Source organism: Semicossyphus pulcher, unplaced genomic scaffold (assembly GCF_022749685.1).
Source record: "Semicossyphus pulcher isolate SPU_LCO1_2020_fin unplaced genomic scaffold, fSemPul1.0.p SCAF_2, whole genome shotgun sequence".
NCBI lineage: Eukaryota > Metazoa > Chordata > Actinopteri > Labriformes > Labridae > Semicossyphus > Semicossyphus pulcher.
Genome location: NW_027211693.1, coordinates 12,606,328 through 12,630,611, shown reverse-complemented (window position 1 = coordinate 12,630,611; position 24,284 = coordinate 12,606,328). Strand labels below are relative to the sequence as shown.

General features: G+C 40.9%; 1 protein-coding gene across 1 annotated transcript; it reads right to left on the bottom strand.

Moving 5' to 3' along the window:
- Window positions 1-21,254: 21,254 nt before the first annotated feature.
- On the bottom strand, window positions 21,255-24,078 carry LOC138598519 (uncharacterized). Its single transcript, XM_069670314.1, has 4 exons — window positions 24,036-24,078; window positions 23,612-23,945; window positions 23,350-23,437; window positions 21,255-21,392 (listed from the first exon to the last, which is right to left on the bottom strand). Exons 1-4 carry the CDS (start codon window positions 24,076-24,078, stop codon window positions 21,255-21,257), a joined length of 603 nt encoding a protein of 200 aa, XP_069526415.1.
- Between the last annotated feature and the right edge of the window lie 206 nt (window positions 24,079-24,284).

Below are 24,284 nucleotides of genomic sequence, written 5' to 3'. Positions count from 1 at the left end.
CCCAGGTGCCCATTGTAGGTGCTTTCGGCAGTGGACAGAGGTCAGCATGGGCACCTTGACCGGTCTGCGGCTACGCAGCCCCATGTGTCACAAACTGCGATGCACTATGTGTCCTGACTCCTTTCTATCAGAACCAGCATTAACTTCTTCAGCAATTTGAGCTACAGTAGCTCTTCTGTTGGATCGGACCACACAGGCCAGCCATTGCTCCCATGAGCATCAATAATCCCTGGCCACCCATGTCCCTGTCACTTGTTTTCCTTCCTATGACTGCTTTTGGTAGACACTGACCTTTGCAGACCAGGAACACCCCACAAGAGCTGCAGTTTTGGAGATGCTCTGACCCAGTTGTTTAGTTGTCAAAGTCACAAACATCCTGACACTTACCCATTTTTCCTGCTTCCAGCACATCAACTTCAAGGACAAAACATTAACTTGCTGCCTAACATATCCCACCCACTGACAGAGGCCATTGTAATGAGATAATCAATGTTATTCACTCGACTTGTCAGTGTTCATGATGTTATGGCTGATTGGTGCACAAGGAGGTGTAGGCGGTGGCTGTAACAGCAGAGTACATTGCAAACAAACGGGTGGGAGGCGTCTCAGACATTGTGGTGAGATCAGACGTCTCAGAAGCACATCTGTTTTTTTCTTTAGAGGTTGTATGTTTCACATAAACCAGGACAAGACCCGTGTAGCAGGAAATGCTCTTTCATTGTATATTGTGTGATAACCAATGAGATGCAACTGAAGGTTTGACCTATCATGACCATGTCACCATGTTCAGTCGCATCATAACTAAGAGATCTCCTAACAAGAGACAGTGTCAAGATGATCGTGTTAGGAGTCACACTGCTTCTACTTCATTCAGCATGTAGGGGATGATATTGAATAAATACTTTCTCATTTATCCTCAGTCGACATGACCTCTGGGCCTGCAGGATCACCATCACCCCCGAGGAGTTTATAGCAGGAGGAACTCTCCACTAACTGGCCTCGTTCCTAAATCTAATACCAGGTGAGGCAGACCTGCAGAGACCACACAGACCTTTGGGCAGAAACAGTTATACTGAATACAGAGAACGTCAAGCACTTTAAACATGGGAGCAGTGAACAAGTAAGGACCTCTTTCAAATCCTTAGAAAGGACAATAAGTATATCTTAGATAAAAGAAGTGAAGATCACACCCAACATGCCCCCATGACCCCTGTTTCCTTCAGACAATACAGAAAAGAATCAAAAAAGTAGTCTTTTTTATTCTCATATGCCTTGGACTTTCTAACTGGAGATGCCCTGCACCCATAAAGTTGGCACTGTTTACAAGGAAAAACATCCGAGAGAAGCCTGCAACAGTTTGACTGCCAAAGATGAGACTTCAACCTGCGCATGGGATCGTGTGACGAGGTTTGTGCTGCACCAACAAAAGCAGGATATAGGCAAGAGGCCTCAAAAGAATCTTTAAAAAAAGTATTTGCTGAAAGCCAAATGCTGTGGCTTCACTCACCCCAGAGAACTAACGTGCATTAAGCTGCTTCCTGGTGGTCCCTCGTGTTTCAAGCACTGTCAGATGTGACATTTATCAGTCGCTAAAATTTGAGCTGTTTCAGTTTCTTTACAGTCCAAATCTTTAAATAATCTTTAACAAAGACAACAAATATTTAAAACTTATATAATGAAAAAGTGCATTTCTTTTCTTTTCCTTACTATGTGTTCTGTTGTCTGTTTAACCTCTTTGTTTTATTGTGTCTTAAATGCTGTAAGTAAATGCACCTAATATCACTGAGGAAACGCAGAGACGCACGTGTAAGAAAGACAAAAAGATATTTATGCTTTAATAAGACATGACAAGGTTTTACTAAAGATTTCAGATTATTTAAAAAGACATTAAAACACAACAACAGGATGTAAAACATAAAAAGATGGAAGGATCAACTCACAGTAACATAAAGGGTAATTTTATGCATTCAGAAGTAGATGCAGAAACAGTAGTGTCTGCTTCCTCTCAACAATCATGTTAGACACTTTAAGGTCAGTCGTATAAAACCCCCCACATGTTTTCATAGACATTTACATCGAGCATTTCACTTGAGAATAGACACCGTCTTCAGTCTTTAACTCTTTAGTCTTCCTCCCTCTTGTAGATTTCCCGCCGTGAAAATGCAACGCAGCATAGTTCAGATCATGTCCACCTTCAGTCTGTGCAGCAAATACAGTTCTCATTACATGATGGTGTTCGTATACAGCAAGTTAGGAGTTATGTTAAAGTTATACAGTATGCAACTTTCTTTGATCACTTACAATATCATCTATTCTTGGGTTGGAGTTGTCATGTCTTGCTGGCAAAGAGGCGCTTTCTATTCCTTGAATTGAGTGAAGACAGAAACATTATGTACTTTTCTCACTTTTAAATCAGATCCTCAGCTGTTTCAGCACATTTTAGTTTAAAATATAACATTAAAAACATCATTTTTGGACAGTGTCCTTAATAACTTGTGCATCCTGTTCAGGTTTATTGAGGCACACATGGAATAAACAGCAATGTGGAGGCTCAAAATAGTGCGAAATATCAGTGACGTGCTGATATGGATATCTTCTATTTCATTTAAGAACAGGAGGTGAAGGTTTGTCCTCTCCTGTTTGATGTTACACTTCCTGTAGTCAATAAATGTTTCAAGTAAAACTACCAAATGTTTGAATCAGTAAACAACTCTTACCTTTACATTGTCCACATGCTGCTCTCGGAGATCGGTGACAGATGAAAACAATATTTCCAATCACAGAAATGACCAGGCAGACTATCGCTATCACCAGAGCAACAAATTCAGAGCTTGTTGTTTGCTCTACAGAACAAAGAAGAAAGTTTCATTCATGATGTTAATAAAATATTATGAAGATCACCTCCAGTGCTGAACTTATAATCATACCAAGCTCTAGTTTTGTTCCGTCTCCAAACAGTATCTCTCCACATGTGGCCACAGCACAGTAGTAAGTCCCAGCATCAGAGGAGCTGACGTTCTTAGAGAAGCGATAAACACAGCTTCTCTGAGTGTCAGATCTCTCGTCACATCCACCACGTCTGTTTCCATCAGTGTAGATGATGTGTGGCTGAGATTTATCTGATCCGGCTCTGAACCAGTACACACTGTGACCTCCTGGACACGTTTGACTCTCAGAGTCAGAGAGGACTGAACACTGCAGAGTCATCAAGTCTCCTGGACGGACTGGATCAGAAACTGTCGGCCGCTGAACAACAGTGTAGTTTGATGTCCTCTGAGTGTTTCCTGTGTATTTGAAGACGTTCAAAAGTAAAATAAACACAATATAAAATGCTTTGACATGATGAAATGTAGCAGTAAGAACCTATTGTTCAGATGATTAAATCATGGGTCAAATCTCCACATTGCCAACATGGAGTAATATTTCTAATTTAAAATGTTAGAATATAATGTATATGAATTGGAAATCCTTTCAACAACTGCTACATGAAGCATTTCTTTCTTAAAATTGTTTAGTCATTAAAACAGTGTAGCTGATTCTAAGACATTGAAAAAACACATAATTACCTTTTATTGACAAATATGTCGCACACAAAGTTCTCTTGTCCCACACCAGGACTACACAGTGATACATTCCCTCGTCTTCTTGAATTGTCCTCAAAATGGTCAGATTGCTCGTATTCTCATTAACTTTTACATCAAATCTAGAAGCTGAAAACTCTGCGTCAAACACAGGCTTTGTATTTCTCAGCCGTCTCGCAATTAATTTCAAAGCATCACCAGCACTCTGCTTGAACCAGAAGACGCTTTTGTAAAAAATATCAGGTGAATCACATGTGAAGGTTGCAGGTTCACCAAGTTGAACTTGGGTCACTGGAGCCAGCGCATCTAGATACAAGTATAAAGGAAGAATAAATTAAACAGTAAATAATCATTCAGCCAGACATCTGGACACAGTCATTATTGCGTATCACTTACAGGCCTGATGAAGGAGAAGCAGTGTGAGCCATAACGTGATCATCTTGACACTGTCTCTTGTTAGGAGACCTCTTAGTTACTTTTTAAGTAAAGATGGTCACGTGGTCATCAAAGCCACACCTTCAGATCTGATTGGATATCTAAATATACATCTAAGTTCACTTCCTCCCACAGTGGTTTTGTCCGTGTGATGTGAAGCATCTCACGTTTCTCACAAGTGTGAGGATCACTTGAACATTTAGTCTCAACATGGACAGGTTCTGTTTGTAAAGCTTATTAAATGTTTCATCAGCATTTAACTCTGAAGGGCTCATTTCTTTTTCTGGGTTTAGTGTTTAAATGTGGTGTTCTTTATGTGGCCCTCACTTACTACACAAACATGGTGGCTATTGCAAGTTCATTTTAATCATCACATCCTTTATCTCCAAACCCTTCCGTAAGTATGATCCAGGGATGCCCCGATCAGGATTTTACTCGATACCGATTACTGATTCTTTTAATCGTGAGATCTGCCGACCATCGATCTGATCACAGATTTAAATGCATTTTTCCAACCTTCCTAAGAATATAAAATCATTACACAAAGAGAGGAATTAATACATTATGAGTTGTGAAGGTTGTGTGAGAGGAGATGGAGAGGACCCCGACCCTTAGAGTTTGGCGACCTTTTATTAGATTGCTGTCTGAAGTGTCGAGAAGGAGCTCCTAATCTATGGTAAAGGTAAGCGTGTTTCTGTCATGTCGGTCACAGTTTATGTGAAGGCAGAGTCAAAGGGGTAAGGAATGAATAAGGTGTGCTTCAACACAAACATGGCTGAAATGGGATGTGTTTGAGGTGTGGTCTTTGTTCCCGGACCTAGTTTAAAACTACACCTATGAGGTCACAACCTCTTTTCATTAAATGTTAGGAATGGAAAGCACTCTCCCACATCACAACTTGAACAAACAAGCACATTATGTTGAAAGTGATGGTGCCAAGTACCAAGTGGCTTCTGCTTGAGTTCTTGCCCGAGCAGATGATGGAGGCTGTTGACTAAGCTCTGGCTTGGTATTGGGTGTTTGGGGGATGGTGGAGATTGCAGATAGGCTGTGAATTGGGATCCAGTAACAGGTGTCAGACATTTTTTGTGCCAGTGCAACAACAAGCCAAAGCAGTACTTGATAGTTTGGTATGTCCCTGACCTTGAAACTCCCTTAGTCTGGCTGAAAAGTGTTTTGATGTCCAGTGCAGATGTTACAACCCAGTTTCTGATTGTTGCACTGTCTGGGCCTGGCACCAATCAGGCTTCTCCGGCCGGCAGCACAGGTGGGCAGGAATATTCAGGAAAAAATACACACTCAGCCGTACTCTTATACGTGCATATACACCATAGCATAACATTATACAGCCATAACATTATGACCACCTGCTGTATATTGTGTAGGATCTGCTGCCACCAAAACAGCACTGACCATCGAAGCATGGACTCCACTAGATCTCTGAAGGTGTGCTGAGGTATGTGGTACCAAGATGTTAGCAGCAGATCCTCTAAGTCCTGTAAGTCGCGAGGTGGGGCCTCCATGCTTTGGACTTGTTTGCCAGCACATCCCACAGATGCTCAACTGGATTGAGGTCTGGGGAATTTGGAGGCCAAGTCAACACCTTGAACTTGTTGTGTTCAAACCTCAAACCATTTCTTAAGGATTTTTGCAGTCTGCTGAAAGAGTCCACACCATTAGGAGATACTGCTTCTATGAAGGGGTGTACTTGGTCTGCAACAATCTTTAGGTAGTTGGTACGTGTCAAAGTAACATCCACATGAATGGCAGGACCCAAGGTTTCCCAGCAGAACATTGCCCAAAGCATCACACTGCCTCCGCCGGCTTGCCTTCTTCCCATAATGCATCCTGGTGCCATGTCTTCCCCAGGTAAATAACGCACATGGACCCAGCCATCTCCATGATGAAAACGAAAAACGTGATTCCTGAGACCAGGCCACCTTCTTCCATTGCCCTGTGGTCCAGTTCTGATGCTCATGCGCCCATTGTAGGCACTTTTAGCGGTGGATGAGGATCAGGATGGGCACCTGACTGGTCTGCAGCAAGGCAGGCCCATACGCATCAAACTATGACGCACTGTGTGTTCTGACACCTTTCTATCAGAACCAGCATTAACCTTTTCAGCAATTTGAGCTTCAGTAGCTCTTCTGTTGGATCGGACCACGTGGGCCAGCCTTCGCTCCAAATAATCCGCATCAATAATCCCTGGCCACCCATGACCATGTCGTTGGTTTCCCTTCCTATGACTGCTTTTGGTAGATACTGACCATTGCAGACCAGGAACACCCCACAAGAGCTGCAGTTTTGGAGATGCTCTGACCCAGTTGTTTAGTTGTCAAAGTCGCACACATCCTGAAACTTACCCATTTTTCCTGCTTCCAGCACATCAACTTCAAGGACAAAACATTCACTTGCTGCCGAACATATCCCACCCACTGACAGAGGCCATTGTAACAAGATAATCAATGTTATTCACTCGACTTGTCAGTGGTCATGATGTTATGGCTGATGGGTGCACAAGGAGGTGTAGGCGGTGGCCGTAACAGCAGAGTACATTGCAAACAAACATGTTGGAGGCGTCTCAGACATTGTGGTGAGATCAGACGTTTCAGAACCACATCTGTTTTTTTCTTTAGAGGTTGTATGTTTCACATAAACCAGGACAAGACCCGTGTAGCAGGAAATGCTCTTACATTGTATATTGTGTGATAACCAATGAGATGCAACTGAAGGTTTGACCTATCATGACCATGTCACCATGTTCAGTCGCATCATAACTAACAGTTCTCCTAACAAGAGACAGTGTCAAGATGATCGTGTTAGGAGTCACACTGCTTCTACTTCATTCAGCATGTAGGGGATGATATTGAATAAATACTTTCTCATTTATCCTCAGTCGACATGACCTCTGGGCCTGCAGGATCACCATCACCCCCGAGGAGTTTATAGCAGGAGGAACTCTCCACTAACTGGCCTCGTCCCTAAATCTCATACCAGGTGAGGAAGACCTGCAGAGACCACACAGACCTTTGGGCAGACACAGTTATACTGAAACAGAGAACGTCAAGCACTTTAAACATGGGAGCAGTGAAGAAGTAAGGACCTCTTTCAAATCCTTAGAAAGGACAATAAGTATATCTTAGATAAAAGAAGTGAAGATCACACCCAACATGCCCCCATGATCCCTGTTTCCTTCAGACAATACAGAAAGAAATCTAAAAAGTAGTCTCTTTTATTCTCATATGCCTTGGACTTTCTAACTGGAGATGCCCTGCACCCATAAAGTGAGCTGAAACTCAAGCAGCACCAGTTGTCCTGAAAGGTTGGCACTGTTTAAAAGAAAAAACATCCGAGAGAAGCCTGCAACAGTTTGACTGCCAAAGATGAGACTTCAACCTGCGCATGGGATCGTGTGACGAGGTTTGTGCTGCACCAACAAATGCAGGATATAGGCAAGAGGCCTCAAAAGAATCTTTAAAAAAAGTATTTGCTGAAAGCCAAAACCTGTGGCTTTACTCACCCTAGAGAACTAACGTGCATTAAGCTGCTTCCTGGTGGTCCCTCGTGTTTCAAGCACCGTCAGATGTGACATTTATCAGTCACTAAAATTTGAGCTGTTTCAGTTTCTTTACAGTCCAAATCTTTAAATAATCTTTAACAAAGACAACAAATATTTAAAACTTATATAATGAAAAAGTGCATTTCTTTCCTTTTCCTTACTATGTGTTCTGTTGTCTGTTTAACCTTTGTTTTATTGTGTCTTAAATGCTGTAAGTAAATGCACCTAATATCACTGAGGAAACGCAGAGACGCACATGTAAGAAAGACAAAAAGATATTTATGCTTTAATAAGACATGACAAGGTTTTACTAAAGATTTCAGATTATTTAAAAAGACATTAAAACACAACAACAGGATGTAAAACATAAAAAGATGGAAGGATCAACTCACAGTAACATAAAGGGTCATTTTATGCATTCAGAAGTAGATGCAGAAACAGTAGTGTCTGCTTCCTCTCAACAATCATGTTAGACACTTTAAGGTCAGTCGTATAAAACCCCCCACATGTTTTCATAGACATTTACATCGAGCATTTCACTTGAGAATAGACACCGTCTTCAGTCTTTAACTCTTTAGTCTTCCTCCCTCTTGTAGATTTCCCGCCGTGAAAATGCAACGCAGCATAGTTCAGATCATGTCCACCTTCAGTCTGTGCAGCAAATAAAGTTCTCATTACATGATGGTGTTCGTATACAGCAAGTTAGGAGTTATGTTAAAGTTATACAGTATGTAACTTTCTTTGATCACTTACAATATCATCTATTCTTGGGTTGGAGTTGTCATGTCTTGCTGGCAAAGAGGCGCTTTCTATTCCTTGAATTGAGTGAAGACAGAAACATTATGTACTTTTCTCACTTTTAAATCCAGATCCTCAGCTGTTTCTGCACATTTTAGTTTAAAATATAACATTAAAAACATCATTTTTGGACAGTGTCCTTAATAACTTGTGCATCCTGTTCAGGTTTATTGAGGCACACATGGAATAAACAGCAATGTGGAGGCTCAAAATAGTGCGAAATATCAGTGACGTGCTGATATGGATATCTTCTATTTCATTTAAGAATAGGAGGTGAAGGTTTGTCCTCTCCTGTTTGATGTTACACTTCCTGTAGTCAATAAATGTTTCAAGTAAAACTACCAAATGTTTGAATCAGTAAACAACTCTTACCTTTACATTGTCCACATGCTGCTCTCGGAGATCGGTGACAGATGAAAACTATATTTCCAATCACAGAAATGACCAGGCAGACTATCGCTATCACCAGAGCAACAAATTCAGAGCTTGTTGTTTGCTCTAGAGAACAAAGAAGAAAGTTTCATTCATGATGTTAATAAAATATTATGGAGATCACCTCCAGTGCTGAACTTATAATCATACCAAGCTCTAGTTTTGTTCCGTCTCCAAACAGTATCTCTCCACATGTGGCCACAGCACAGTAGTAAGTCCCAGCATCAGAGGAGCTGACGTTCTTAGAGAAGCGATAAACACAGCTTCTCTGAGTGTCAGATCTCTCGTCACATCCACCACGTCTGTTTCCATCAGTGTAGATGATGTGTGGATGAGATTTATCTGATCCGGCTCTGAACCAGTACACACTGTGACCTCCTTGACACGTTTGACTCTCAGAGTCAGAGAGGACTGAACACTGCAGAGTCATCAAGTCTCCTGGACGGACTGGATGAGAAACTGTCGGCCGCTGAACAACAGTGTAGTTTGATGTCCTCTGAGTGTTTCCTGTGTATTTGAAGACGTTCAAAAGTAAAATAAACACAATATAAAATGCTTTGACATGATGAAATGTAGCAGTAAGAACTTATTGTTCAAATGTAAAATTAAATCATGGGTCAAATCTCAACATCGCCAACATGGAGTAATATTTCTAATTTGATATATTAGGATATAATGTATATGAATTGGAAATCCTTTCAACAACTGCTAAATCAAACAGTTTTAATATAAATTGTTTAGTCATTAAAACAGTGTAGCTGATTTTTAGACATTGAACAAACACATTATTACCTATTATTGACAAATATGTCGCACACAAAGTTATCTTATACCACTCCAGGACTACACAGTGATACATTCCCTCGTCTTCTTGAAGTGTCCTCAAAATGGTCAGATGGCTCATTTTCTCATTAACTTTTAAATCAAATCTAGAAGCTGAAAACTCTGCTCCAAACACATTGTTTTTATTTTTCCATCGTCTCACAATTAATTTCAGAGCATCACCAGCACTCTGCTTGAACCAGAAGGCTTCATTGTTTAAAATATTAGGTGAATCACATGTGATGGTTGCAGGTTCACCAAGTTGAACTTGGGTCACTGGAGCCAGCGCATCTAGATACAAGTATAAAGGAAGAATAAATTAAACAGTAAATAATCATTCAGCCAGACATCTGGACACAGTCATTATTGCGTATCACTTACAGGCCTGATGAAGGAGAAGCAGTGTGAGCCATAACGCGATCATCTTGACACTGTCTCTTGTTGTAGACCTTTTAGTTACTTTATAAATAAAGATGGTGACGTGGTCATCAAAGCCACACCTTCAAATCTGATTGGATATCTAAATATACATCTAAGTTCACTTCCTGCCACAGTGGTTTTCTCCTTGTGATGTGTAGCATCTCACTTTTTTCAAACTCACTCAGGCCACTTTCACACCTAAAGTCTGTTTGTGTGATCCGAATCAAAGACCAAGTTCTTACAATGCTGCATTTTGCCTCCAGTTTGGTTTTGTGTTCACACAGCAGCTTTTACCAGTCGACCAAGAGTGTTGATGCACAAGAAAACTGCTCTCTGATTGGAATTTTCACATGGGAAAACTCCCTGAAGTAAACAAATAGAGCGAGCGGACTCCTCAATCACACTCATCACGATCACAGACATTAATGTTTTGTAGCGTGTGACCAGGAGACGCCTGACCAAGGCCTGACCTGGTCCTTTGACCTCAGCAGGAAGAGAGCTAAGCCATTAGCTCTGTTCTGGGGACCAATAAAGTAAAGATTGTGTCCACAGGGGAAACTTTATAACTCTTTATAACTCAGGACGTCACCTGATAAACCATGGGATTACAGTCGGTTAATGTTTGTCTTAGTTGATTAGCTGTGGGGAAATAAGGAACCACCGGCTATGATCCAGGGACGGTGGATCAACAGACACAACTCACACCCCAGAGCCCTGGGGAGAAGAAAGAGTTTTGGAGCATCCATTTGTCCCCCCCCCCCCCCCCCCAACACCCCTCTCTCTGGCAGACCTGCAGACAGGCAGGGGAAGGGGGGGGTGAGACTGAGACAAAGGGATGTTGATTCAGTGAGGACATCTGTTAATGAATGTAACAAAGTTGTGTGTCTGTGAATACATATATGCCCTACAGGTATATATATATATATATATATATATATCTATATAGATCCAGGTGTCACATTCACACGGAAATGCATAAAGACTGTGGAAGGTCGCTATGTGGTGATCTGGACATTCATCATTAACTTGTACCTTTATCCTCAGGAATCTGCCATGTAACCTCATTCTGTGTATTTTCATCCTGTGGTGTTTGGAGTCTATGTGCAGCTGAGAATCCAGAGGTATTACATGTTGGGAGGTTAGATGTATAAGGATAACTACTTTGGGGTAAAAATAAGTAGTTTAATAAGTAGAGAAAGTCTCGGATATGAGGATGGGTCAAACTCGCGCCATTGGCCGGACGCCCCCCCCCCAGGAGGGGAGACCCTTTAAATGAGAGGTGACAACTTCTCTCGTTCTCTTGTTTCTTCCCTCCTTGTGCTACACCCTGCGTCCCGGCCGCTGACGAGCGCCTCCGCCTCCCCCTTCCTCCGTAACTTCTTCCCTTTCCCCTTTTTAAGTTTTGCCCGCGAGTAGGCCCAGAACCTGCGTGCACTCTGCCGTGCTGAAGACCTCGCGTGTCCATATTGCTCCAGCATTAGATCTGACTGCTCAAAATACAGACTCTAGCTCTCCCGGTGCTCAAGCCCCGGTGCTCGGACAGAATCTCAGTCCCGAACCCAGAAGACGCATTCAGCCTCCATCCGGCTCAGGCCGCAACGTGGGACTGACCAGCACGTCATCATCCAGAGAGACCGAACCGGCCGTGCGGCGCCGCTCCGAGGGAACCCGGGTACAAGCGCCAAGAACCACTCCAACCTGACGCTCTCCACACGCCTCATCAGCAACGCGGTTGACCCTCCTCACCCTCCGAGTAGGTTTAACTTTGGTTTTACTGTATATTGGGGTTGATGCTTTAGTCACAGATTTGTTAGGAAGGTTAGGATAAGGTTTTGTGCGATATACCTCCTAATATCTCAGCTGCTACACTTCACTCCTTTGAACAGGTTTCAATCCATCTTTCATCCTATTCATCCTGTTATTAATCATTTCACGTTCATCACCATATTTAGTTATCTCATGTATGTTTAGTGGTATTAGTCAATAAATTCTTCATTTATAAAGTACTGATTCAAGTGTCTTTGTGTGTGTGAAGTACTAAGCCTCTGTACACCGCGAAACGAACTCAATTCTAAACTGTAGCAACCTTCAGATTATGAGACTGAATTAAACAATTAGGTAACTAATTATATGTTTTCCCTGTTTTGTCAAAATTGGGTGGTGCCCCGTTAAATACCTATGATAGGTTAAGTCTTTTAATTAACTTTAAAGTTAACTTCTCGTCAATATAGAGTGCAGGCATTCTATGACGAGTTTAATTAATTATTAAATAATTATTCGACCGATTTACGCTACAGTTTTGTTCTCTGAGTCTTTTTTTACTTTTTTGATTTTTCTTACAGTTTGAATATCTCCATATTTTTGTGCGTTTTCACAAGCATTTGTGAAATTGTTTGGTCAGCCAATATTTCTGTGAGAGCCCTCACCTCGTTTCTCCCCCACGTTTGGCCTCTACTCATCTTGCTGCCTGGCTGTGTGTCTGTCTCTGCAAGTGTCAACATCCATTAAAAACCCACAATGCAGTTTTTTGGTTTGCTTCCTCTATTGGATCCTACTTTAATTGCAAACGAACTGGTCTTTCAGAGTAAAATCCGAAAAGTCTGGACCAAAGATGTCAGGTCTGAATGCCCCTTTAAGTCTGATTACGTCATCACCTGAGGGTGCTTTAGGACCTGGGAGACTTTCAGACTTTACTTCAAAAGTCTGGTTTCTTTTGGACAGGTGAGAACACGCAGTCGAACTCTGGTGTGGACCAAACCACCGGACCATGGTCCACCAGAAAAGAAGGGACACCGGCCTTTTGGAATCGAACCACGGTCCGGTTTGATTCCGGTGAGAACATAATCAGACTCGATCTAATATAGGAAGCAAACCAAAAAAGTGTGCATTGTGGGTTGTTAACGGATGTTGACACTTGCAGAAACAACCACACAACCAGGCAGCAAGATGAGTGGACAAACGGCGAGGTGTGGGCTCTGACAGAAATATGGGCCATTTGAAATGTCTGAAGGTTTTTTTGTAGAAGATTAAATGTTCATGTGTTTTGTGTTCTCTTGCTTGATTCTGGCATGTGTTTCATGAAATGTAATAAACAACCGACCTTTACAGATCACTCCAGGAGCAAGTTTGGCTCAGACAGATATTTTATTCATTTACAAAGTTTGAACTCCACATCATCCTCAAAACAACAGTTACTTCTACGTGCAGACTCAACATTTTTCAGCAGGTGTAATGGTAATAATTGTCCGTCTTTACATGTTTTATTGTGTACGGCAAGCGGCCTATTTGCTGCTCAAAGCATGCTGGGAACCTGCAGACACAGATCAAGCTAGCACTGCTACGTCCGTAAACCTCCTGCAACCAAGCACAGGAAGAGTGGGTATGTATAACAGATGGGGAGGTTGAAGCACTTAGTGAATCCATCCTATCTATTTGGATCTATCGGGTTTCAAACAGACCTGTTAACTCACTGATCCAACCCAAAAGCCTTCACAGCAGCGTAGATCCTCTCTTTCTCCGCTGCTTTTGCGTCCTTCATTGCACCACTCTTTGTTTTCATCGCGGTGAAGACGACAGCAGAATAAACCTCCTCTCTCTGAGGAAACACAGTGACTGAGACGAGAACATCCAACATGTACATAAAGTGAAACAAGCTTTATTTTAGTTTGGAGACGTTTAATCCTACCTTTAAAATCCTCAGCTGTTGACTTCTCCAACCACCGCAGTTTTGGTGCTCAGCAACAGAGGCTGAAATGATGAGACAACATAAAGATGACAAAAAATAAAGCAGCAGTCATTTTAATTTAATGTTTTACACTGAACAAAAATATAAACGCAACACTTTTGTTTTTGCTCCCATTTTTCATGAGCTGAACTCAAAGATCTAAGACTTTTTCTATGTACACAAAAGGCCTATTTCTCTCAAATATTGTTCACCAATTTGTCTAAATCTGTGTCAGTGAGCACTTCTCCTTTGCCCAGATAATCCATCCACCTCACAGGTGTGGCATATCAAGATGCTGATTAGACAGCATGATTATAGCACAGGTGTGCCTTAGGCTGGTCACAATAAAAGGCCACTCTAGTGTTGTATGTAACATGCAGAAATTACATGTTGTGAACCTGCCCATGTTGGTGCATATTACTTCTGGAATACGCGCCCTTAAAAGACAGAATAAAACTACACCATTGATGAGGTTTCATTGGTTAATAGCACAGCTGCATTCTGCTGCCTCACGATAGCAACGAGCCAACAATGCGTCTGACCATCTAACTGTACAATCTACTTACACAACTTGGGTGCTGAGCGTGACAAATAACTACGTCACTTAATAATAAGCACTAACAAATGCACTGTGCTCTGGGCTGCTTTGCCTTGGATGTGATTTCGGGCCTGAGTGTCGAATAGGAAGTGCCTCACTGTAGGCCAGATGTATGTAGGCCTACTACTGTATATGCAATATAGTACATACAAGAGAAAAACATGAGTGAGTATGATAGTGCATTAATAGTAGTAAGTAGAATGTACGTTAGCAACACATTAGCTAGAAACAACTAGCATCAGTAAAGTAGAATGTTATGTTAGCGACAGATTAGCCAGAGAAAGCTAGCATCATGGCTAGCTTGGTTAGCAGTAAACTGATCACAGATAAGAAAAACTAAACAAGAAATCAAAGATCACCTTAAGCTGTTAGCTGTTATTAGACCAAGCTGTAAAACAGTCTAATAAGGATATTTGGGGTTTCGGTAGATGAGGCCTGTCAATATTTTATTGCTATCATCAGTGAACTAATTATCACTCAACACATTCACAGACGGTGGGTAAGGGTTACCCCCTACCCTTACCTTAACCCCCCCATCTTCCTTGCTCTCTCCTCTCTTCCGTCATGAAAATGAGGGAGTAGGCGGAGGTAGAGCGTACATCCCGGTCTGGCAGGGGTGCTCGCCCTGGACAGGGCACCTCACCCTGGCTCTGCCTTCCCTGTCTTCTTTCTAACACACCTCCCTCTATAAAACCTTTCTCGCTATATTTTTCTCTTTTGTGTTTAATTTAAAAACGTTAGTTGCATCAGCGTTGTCAATACCTGGAGCCTGCATGGCGGAGCCTGGGTCTGTTGAAAATGGCAAGGCTGCTTGGGTTGCGGTGATCACCAAGGGTCATGTATTAGGATGAGGATGAGGTTTCTTCACTGAGCGCTTCTCCTTATCATCCGGGCACAAGTATCTTGTGTTTAATTCAATTTAGCAAAGTAACATTACAGCACCTGAGCAGTTATTAATCATGAAGTTGTTCTCTTCTGTGTAGCTGTCATTCATTCATTCACTGACACAGGAAAACTCAGGAAAGGTTGAAACGTTTATCTTTTTTTTTCGATGCTGGTTTGGAATCTCTTCTCATAACATATTTATTCATTCAGCAGGGAAAAACATCTACACAGCCATCAACTGTATTTAGTAGATACTTTTTAACAGCATTGACACATATAGGTAGACGTAAGCCGAGAAGGAAGTAACGACTTTGATTACAGCTCACAATGAAACCAACATTTACATACAATACATGTTACATACATATAATGTTTTTAAGTTAACAGAGAAAAATATTGACATATAAGACATTAAGCTACAGGGCTACTTAAGCCGAATATTCCTTGTACCAAGTGCGTACAAAAGTGACACCACCATTAAGTCCAGTGTTAAGACATTTCTTTCACCTGAACAGCCCTGACATGAGCGTAGATACTCTCTTCCTCCTGTGCTTTGACGTCCCTGGCCTCTGCTTTGCCAGATTTCCTACCAGTGAAGGTTGGTGCAGAATAAATCAAGGAGTCCTCATCTGCCTGACAAAATACACAGAGGATTACAGAACAATTACAATGAAGCTGAGGAAAATGCTGATAACTTCATGTCACTTTACATTCCTCACCTGCTGACTTTGCGGATCACCACTGGCTGTTTCCTCATTTCTTTGCAGAAGAACATCAGCTGCATTATCATATAAAAACACAGAATCAATCTGCAGTGAGTTTTGCAAATTAATGTTTGACAGGGCGACATTTAGTCGACTTTTCTTACCGTTGCAACAGCCACAAGATCTTTTCTGGAGTTTCCTGACTGAATAAATAAGAGTGGCTATAACAATGAGGCTTACAGCCAGAGCAGCACATAACAGAGAGAGAAATGTGTTGTCCGTCTGCAAATCCATGTTGACTGCTGATTTAAAAAGAAGCAAATAATGAAAGTTAACAAGTCAAAAGTATTTGAGACTATACACTACTATTGTTCCTAATCAAAGATAAATATGTGACCTTTCTCATTGTATACAAAGAGGATGAAGTTACCTTCTTTGTCTGTGTTTGATTCTCTTCCAGAAATGTTGTCCTCACATGTGGCCTCAGCACAGTGATAAGTCCCAGAATCCAAACAGCTGATGTTTTTGAAGAAACTGTCAATACATTTCTTTGCTGAGAGTCCCATAAGGCTCCTTTCTTCATCAACACTGATTCCTCGAGTGAAGTTAGGAAGAGATTGGTTTAATCCAGTTTTAAAACAGCACACGCTGTGTTCTCCTGGACAGGCTGTCTTCTCAGAGTCTCCTGGACGGACAGGAGCGGGTGGAGGGACAGAAGGGGAAAGAGGTGCTGGGGGATTGAAAACACATTTTTTATTCTATTTTATTAAATCTTGACTTAAGTTTGTCTTTTAGATGAATTATGTAAAAGTGCCAACTTCACATCTTTAAGTTCGGAAATAGAGGAAAAAAATGTGGCGCACTTACCTTCAACTGTCAGATTTATTCCTTTCAAAAACATCAAGTTTTTTTCATTTGTTTTCATACAGTAATAAAGTCCTGGATCCTGTAAATTTGCTTTTTTAATTTCTAGAACAAATGTTCCAGGCTCTTCTTTGGTTGTAATGCGACTACCTCGTCCATATAAGCTGTATGTTTTCCCAAAGAACTCAGGAAAGTTTCCAGAACCCATCCTGATCCAAAACAAGCTTCCTGTAGTTTCGCGTTTACATGACATTTTCACATCAGCTCCAACACGAACAGTCTTTTGCTCTAAGTTCTGATCATCTGAGCATCCTGAAAAGACATTATATGACATTAGTAACAGGGTAATATTACTGCATGCACTCTTCTAAACCAGTGTAACGAGGATGACAATAATTTAAATGTATATTTGAAGTAAAGCTGACATTTATGTACTTACGCCCTGCTCTGAGCATCAGCAGTAAATAAAAAACAAGCAGCATTTTCTGGTTATTCCACTTGAGACGGCTGTTATGTAGAGTGCATTATCAAATGATTCACTTCAATGTAATCATAGCAGGTGGGAGGGAACAGTTACAGAGCGATCTGATTGGCTTCTGGCTATGTCGGGGTTTAACACAACAGTGGAAATATCGACCATCTTTCCAACCCAAACACATGAAACAAAACCAGAGCAAGCTTTCGTTTCATGTGCCACGGTGGGTTTCTGACACTCACACATCTTGTCTCATCTTAATGTGAAGAGCAATGTTGTTCATCATGTTCCTTTGTGTTTTTATGATACTTGGAAAAAATGTTGAGCTCATACTCACCATGATACAACGACACAATGTTTCTTCTCATTGGGGTCATAAATCAAGATAATTTCCCTGAACACAAGAGGAAGGAGAAAGAGGCAACTTGGTACAACAGAGCACATGTCTGTGATGTTTTCATTCACTGTGTATTTACACAGCATGGTAGGCATGATGAATCGGATGGCTTGCGTGTGCTCATTAGTTTGAATGTTAGCTGTTAAACATAAAATGATAAAATTCAATGCTGTTGAGTTTCTGTCTAACTATCAAGTATGTACGCAGCGAGTGGAATCTGGTGCTGTGTCATCGTGGACCGTGCCTCCACACATGCGGCGCATGCCTCAACCGCTGAGGTGAACCTACACACTATGCCCAAGGTTGACTACTTACTTACACATGTGCAGAGCAAGATCAGCAAAGTGATTAACGTAGAAGACTTACCGCGTTGTCCACAGGGGTCGTCGAGGTTGAAACAAAAAGAAACTTCCTCACAGCAGCTAAGCAACTCAAACCACTTGTTTTGGATTACAAGGTAATTGTAGAAACGGTAGAGAGATAGTAAAAAAAGAAAAAATGATTGCTTTAACCCGAACCAGACTCTGTATGGACATCTGTGTAAAGGCCAGATTTCTTGAGCCCATAAACAACAGAGCTCCCTTTCTGCTTTTGGGAGGTCACCATCATGTTTAGTACTGTGCATTAGGTGGGGGACAAAATATCGGTATGGCAATTTATCATCGTCCTGACTCATGCTTGCAATATATCAATTATCGCAGAATCGCTGTATCGTGATCTTGTCGTTAACGTGGGCCACATATCGCGTATCGAATCAAGAGTTACCCCGTGATTCCTATTCCTTGTGAGCATGTGTGGAAAATGTTTTTATCCGCAGACAGGTGAGTTTTGATTGTAAAGATGTGTCAGGTGTTGTTTCTCTGTGGATTGGATAAGCATCCCACTGCCTTGTTAGCAGGTAATAGTGAGATTGAGAGTTGTGAAAATATTGATCCTAACAGCTTTGAATTGGAATTTTTTGTTTGCCTGTATTTAAAAATGGATCCAGATATTTGTAATTCAGCAAGTAAGGAAAAAGCTTTTCACAGACACAAGTCACAACGGCCTTATATGAAGATAACGCAACATGAGACATGCACACAACAAATATTCACAGCTGCTTAACATGGCAGTCAAATGATAACAGTAATACAGGAAGCTAAATTAAAAAAATTGGAGCCAGCCAAGAAATGTTACACATCATAAATAATGCCCTGCCCACTCTACCATCCACCTGTAGCAAAGCACATTAGAAGGAAGGAAGAACTCCAGGTAAACTTCTTGTCGGGGGGGAAGAAGAAAAGAAGGAGCAGAACATCGCTATCATAGAAACACAATCACCTATGAGAAGCGTGCACAATAGCTTCTGATTCCTCTGACCTGCAGCTTTAGATCTGAAGGAATAATTCATGTGAATCTGAGCACAAACCACAAAAAATGATGATATATAAGAACCCAAGATATAGCAGTGCAGTTTAACACCACAATCACCTCGGAGATAAGCTAGCTATATATAGGGTCAAATCTGCATGTAAAACATTCAGACCAATGCATTGTGGTTTGTGGCCTTAAGCTCCATCATGATATTGACGACTAGCAAAAAAGATCTGGTTTGACCATAAAGTCCTTGCAAATGCGACATATGCACTCTTGCATGCGCCTGGCACATACACAAGAAACAAACACGTATTCACTGCCAGCGCTGACAAACAAGTGATGCATGGAAACTGAAGCACTGCTGTGGTTTGGCTTCAAACTGAGGTGTGAACACCGAGGGGCTTTTCTTGCTTCCTCTCTCTCTGTTAGAGGTCCATGATGCTCGGCCTGCACTGCCGCTTATACTGATCTTAAATAGGCAGGTGGAGTGTCATAACAACTTACACGAGTAAATAAAGGGTACAGTTTCACTTTGTAATGACTGTTTTTATCGTACTTTTCTGTGGTTTGGTGCTTTTCACACCCAAGAGGGTGAAGGCGCTAGAAGTTCACTGGTCCCAGCTCGGTCTTTTTGACCAGAAGCTTGTTAGACTGATCTTGAGTTACTTTTCGCTCTTTATATGTTGTCTCATATCCTTCCTAAAGTCTGTTCTAATGTGAACTTAGAGCACTGTTTTAATGCCAGCCTGTCCATATTAACAGTGATCAATAAAGTTACATTTAAATAGCCACGAAACATGAAATAATATGCATCTGCAATAAATCACAAATGCGTGTCGGTGTAGCTGTCTTTGGTTGCAAGCACAGAAAAGCCACATTAACACAAAAGAAAATTAAAACAATCCTTTCGCTTTTTTCAACTCAAACTAGCCTGCAGAAACCTCACGCAGCCCCATCCCTCACTACACATCCTGTTGAAGGTCACAGTCAGATACGCTCTGAGTAAACAGCCTTGAAGGTTGGTCAAAGCGCGCAGAGAAACAGCCAACCGCAGCCTGTGTGTCAGTGAAGCTGTTGCATGTGGCTTTGCTTGTTGTTCTCACGGCAGACATATAAAAGGCCTTTACAAAGCTCTGTGACACAAGCAGGCAGAGGAGTTAACTTATTTAAGGTAGTTTTCCTGCAACTTTTTTATGCTGTATGTCTTATTTTTTAACACAGGACACAAGATAAGATCTCTGTATATCTTTGTTAGCTGTGCTTTGCTCTACAGTTGTGGAAACTTGTGGTAGACAGATACACAAAACCACTGATCATCTACTCTCTCTCTCTCTCTCTCTCTCTCTCTCTCTCTCTTGCACTCTTCTTTTGTTCTCTGTAAATTTGTGTCTCAATGCACACATGGCTGAAATTTAGAGTGTCACCAAAGATGATAAGATGTTTTGCAAAGAAAAGGCCTGTAACAAAACAAGCAGGCACATGCTAGATTCATTTACACAGAAGAAACAAACATCAGGATGTCAGATGTGTCATATATCTTAGCGCTACTTCCTCTGAATGTCCCTGCAATTCTGCCATTAACAACACAAAACATGTAAGCCCCCCTGATAGCATCCTCTGGAAACACGTATTTACAATATTTCACAGTAATCCATCCAAGTTTGGTTCGATATTTCAGTCGTAATCAAAGTGGTGGTGGACTTACAGAGAGACAACATTAGAGTCCTGGTAACACATATTTTACTGTCCTTTAATTTGACAAGATTTGACAAAGTAAATGTATTGTGATTATAGAATATTGTTTGGAAATCAAAACTAGTAAATTAATACATTAGATAAACACAGAGACAACAGCTGAACATTTTGATAAAAACACAATCAATCAAACTGATTTTAAACATATGGATGAATCTTAGATTGTTGCGGCCTAAACTGCCTGATTCTGTGGTAGCTTATTAAAAAAACTGCAATGCAAGTTGTGCTGTTTTTTTTTTCTGTTTAACGCATTACACATCCGCTGTGAGCGACTGGGAAAAACACGCTGGGGGACCACGATGATACGCCATGCAACACCACAACTTCCTGGAAAGACTGAAATGGTCTGCTGTACTACTTAACATCCACAAACTCACAAAACATTCTTTAGCTCTAAACCAACCAATGTCATCATCATCGAGCTCACACAGAACCTACTAATGATTCACTCACTGGTCCAACCTAAAGGCCTTCACAGCGGCGTAGATCCTCTCTCTCTCCACTGCTGTTGCATCCTTCACTGCCCTGCTGTCAGCTCTCATCATGGTGAAGATGACAGCGGAGTAAACGAGTGTGTCCTTATTGCTCTGACAAAATACAGACATGAGAAGATTAAAATAATTAAATGTTGGTTTTCTTTAAGTTAATCGTGCCTTTAAATACTTTACCTGTTGTATGCTTTGAAGGTTGCTGTTCTTTTGCAGAGCAACGGCTGCAGGATTACGAAACAGAAAAAACATCAATATTTATAATTAAGGATGAAGAAGTTTGAATATATTTTGCATGTATGATGAAGTCCTATTACTTATGGCGACAACCACAACTGAGGAAGATTCGGACATTATTATTTAGTAGCAGCAGCAGTAGTGCACATTCCTGAGCAGAATATACAGCTCATTCTTAAACCAAATATATATTGTACATGTTTTTTATAATCCTCTTTAATATGTATATGTTATTCTTTTTAAAGGGGCCATATCTTTTAAATGCATATTCTCATATTGTGCATGGGTTTCACATGTTTGGGTGTTTATTGTTCATAGAGAAAAAGTGAATTCCGTGTTTTTCCAGAGTTACATGTTTACAAAGGTCGCCTCTGAAACGGGCCGCTCAGAACAGCTGCAGGTTTCTAGGAGAACCTTGCTTTCGCTGAAATCGACCAATCGTCATTCACCTCAGGCTGCCTTCTTGCACTAGCTTGAAGTCAAGTCGTTGTCAAGATTTCAACTTACCATTCCGATACCTCCTGGTGATTCTGGCTCGTACATATAGGGCCGAATAACCGATCCCAGAGCAGTCATGTTTTCTACAACTTTGGAGTGACAGTGCGGTGCGGCCGCTCTGGGGCTATCACTCCAAATACAGTCAGCCAATCGCGACTAAGGTCTGACCTTTGAATGGCAAAATGGCTTGTTTGTTTCAAGAGGAAGGCGAGGCTCCGAAACTTAATTAAATTAAAATATGTGTAAAGTTTTTAAAATGAAACAATCTTTAACCAACGTGATTCAAAAACACATTTGAATAATAAAAATAAGATGAGATAGAACTTTATTAATCCCAAAGGAAATTATAGTGCCAAATTGATTGCATAGCTAAAATATATCACCTTTAAATTTTCTCGACAGTAATGCTGCTGTTAACTTTGTTTCCTACTTGCTATTGCATTTTTATTTCTACCACAATCTCAAGACCCATCGACCATCATCTGAAGACGATATAACCTTTTTTCGGGCATTCAGGCGTGACCCACAGTTTGTGATAAACAACTTCCACCCAGCACTTCATTTACCGTGCGTTGCATGGTTTACAGTCCAATTCGCAACTTGAGAAGCGACTTCGCGTTCAGTTCAAAAGTGAAGCAAAAATCGCCCCTTCAGATATGTCAACAAAATGCTGTCATTTCTTGGTTCATTAAATCCCCTAGAAGAACGCCTGTTCATCTGTTTCTGGTGAGCCTCAGTTTACTATAGAGGCATGAACCCGAAAAATAAACCGATTTTCTTGTAATTTACTTTAATTAACGAGTTTGTGGACATAACAACATCATAGTGCAGATTTGTGAAAAGTAAAAATGATCATATCTGATGCATTCGTGGAAGTCCGGAAATCTAAATGCTGATTGGCTTTCGCAAAACACAGTGTCAAGCGAATTTGTCTCAAGTTGAATTTTTGATCAAGAGCAGATTGTTAGCTGTCTGTCTCTAGAGATTAATAGGAAGCTAACTTATTGTCAGATGACCACCAATGAAAGCCGGGATGTCATAACGAAACATTGTGTTCTGCCTGCTTTTGCTCTGCATACAGATGGTTTTTCCTGATTGGTGATTGGTCAGTATTATAAATGTAGTACAAACAGAAACCACAACAATTCTCATACCAAAGTCCTGTGTGTTCAGATTCTACATTCTTATTAAGAATCTGTACATAGAGTTAACACTTACCCAAACTCCTTGTATGTGGAAACCTACTTGGCAATAAACCCCTGAAATGTTATTTTTAAACCAGTAAACAACTCTTACCTTTACATTGTCCACACGCTGCTCTCGGAGATCGGTGACAGATGAAAACAATATTTCCAATCACAGAAATGACCAGGCAGACTATCGCTATCACCAGAGCAACAAATTCAGAGCTTGTCGGCCGCTGAACAACTGTGTAGTTTGATGTCCTCTCAGTGTTTCCTGCATGATACAAAGAATACAAGCATTTATATTATACAATATATAACTAATGAATTTACAAATCCCCTCATAACAGTTGGTAAGAAATAGTAACATAATGCAGCTTTGATTAGATTAAGCAACACATCACATAATTACCTTTTATTGACAAATAGGTTGCACTCAAAATTATCTCACTCCAATCCAGGACTACACAGTGATACATTCCCTCGTCTTCTTGAACTGTCCTCAAAATGGTCAGATGGCTCATTTTCTGATTTACTTTTAAATCAAATCTAAAAGCTGAAAACTCTGCTCCAAACACATTGTTTGTATTTGTCAGCCGTCTCACAATTAATTTCAGAGCATCACCAGCACTCTGCTTGAACCTGAAGACTTTCCTGTTTGAAATAAAAGCCAAATCACAGGTGATCGTCACAGGTTCACCGAGTTGAACTTGGTTCACTGGAGCCAGCGTATCTAGATACAAGTATAAAGGAAGAATAAATTAAACAGTAAATAATCATTCAAAAATACATCTGGACACAGTCGTCATAATGTATCACTTACAGGCCTGATGAAGGAGAAGCAGTGTGAGCCATAATGCGATCATCTTTACACTGTCTCTTGTTAGGAGACCTCTAAGTTACTTTATAAGTAAAGATAGTGACGTGGTCATCAAAGCCACATCTTCAAATCTGATTAGATATCTAAATATACAATTGAGTTCACTTCCGGCCACAATGGTTTTGTCTGCGTGATGTGAAGCATCTCACTTTTTCATTCAGAAACGGCTCACGTTTCTCACAAATTTGAGGA

Excerpts from the sequence above, each read along its gene's own strand:
- LOC138598519 (XM_069670314.1), bottom strand. The coding sequence starts at position 24,078 with ATGATCGCATTATGGCTCACACTGCTTCTCCTTCATCAGGCCT. Across the intron at positions 23,946-24,035 it reads GCTTCTCCTTCATCAGGCCT|ATACGCTGGCTCCAGTGAAC; the intron begins GTAAGTGATACA and ends ACTTGTATCTAG. Across the intron at positions 21,393-23,349 it reads TCATCTGTCACCGATCTCCG|AGCAATAAGGACACACTCGT; the intron begins AGAGCAGCGTGT and ends GTATTTTGTCAG.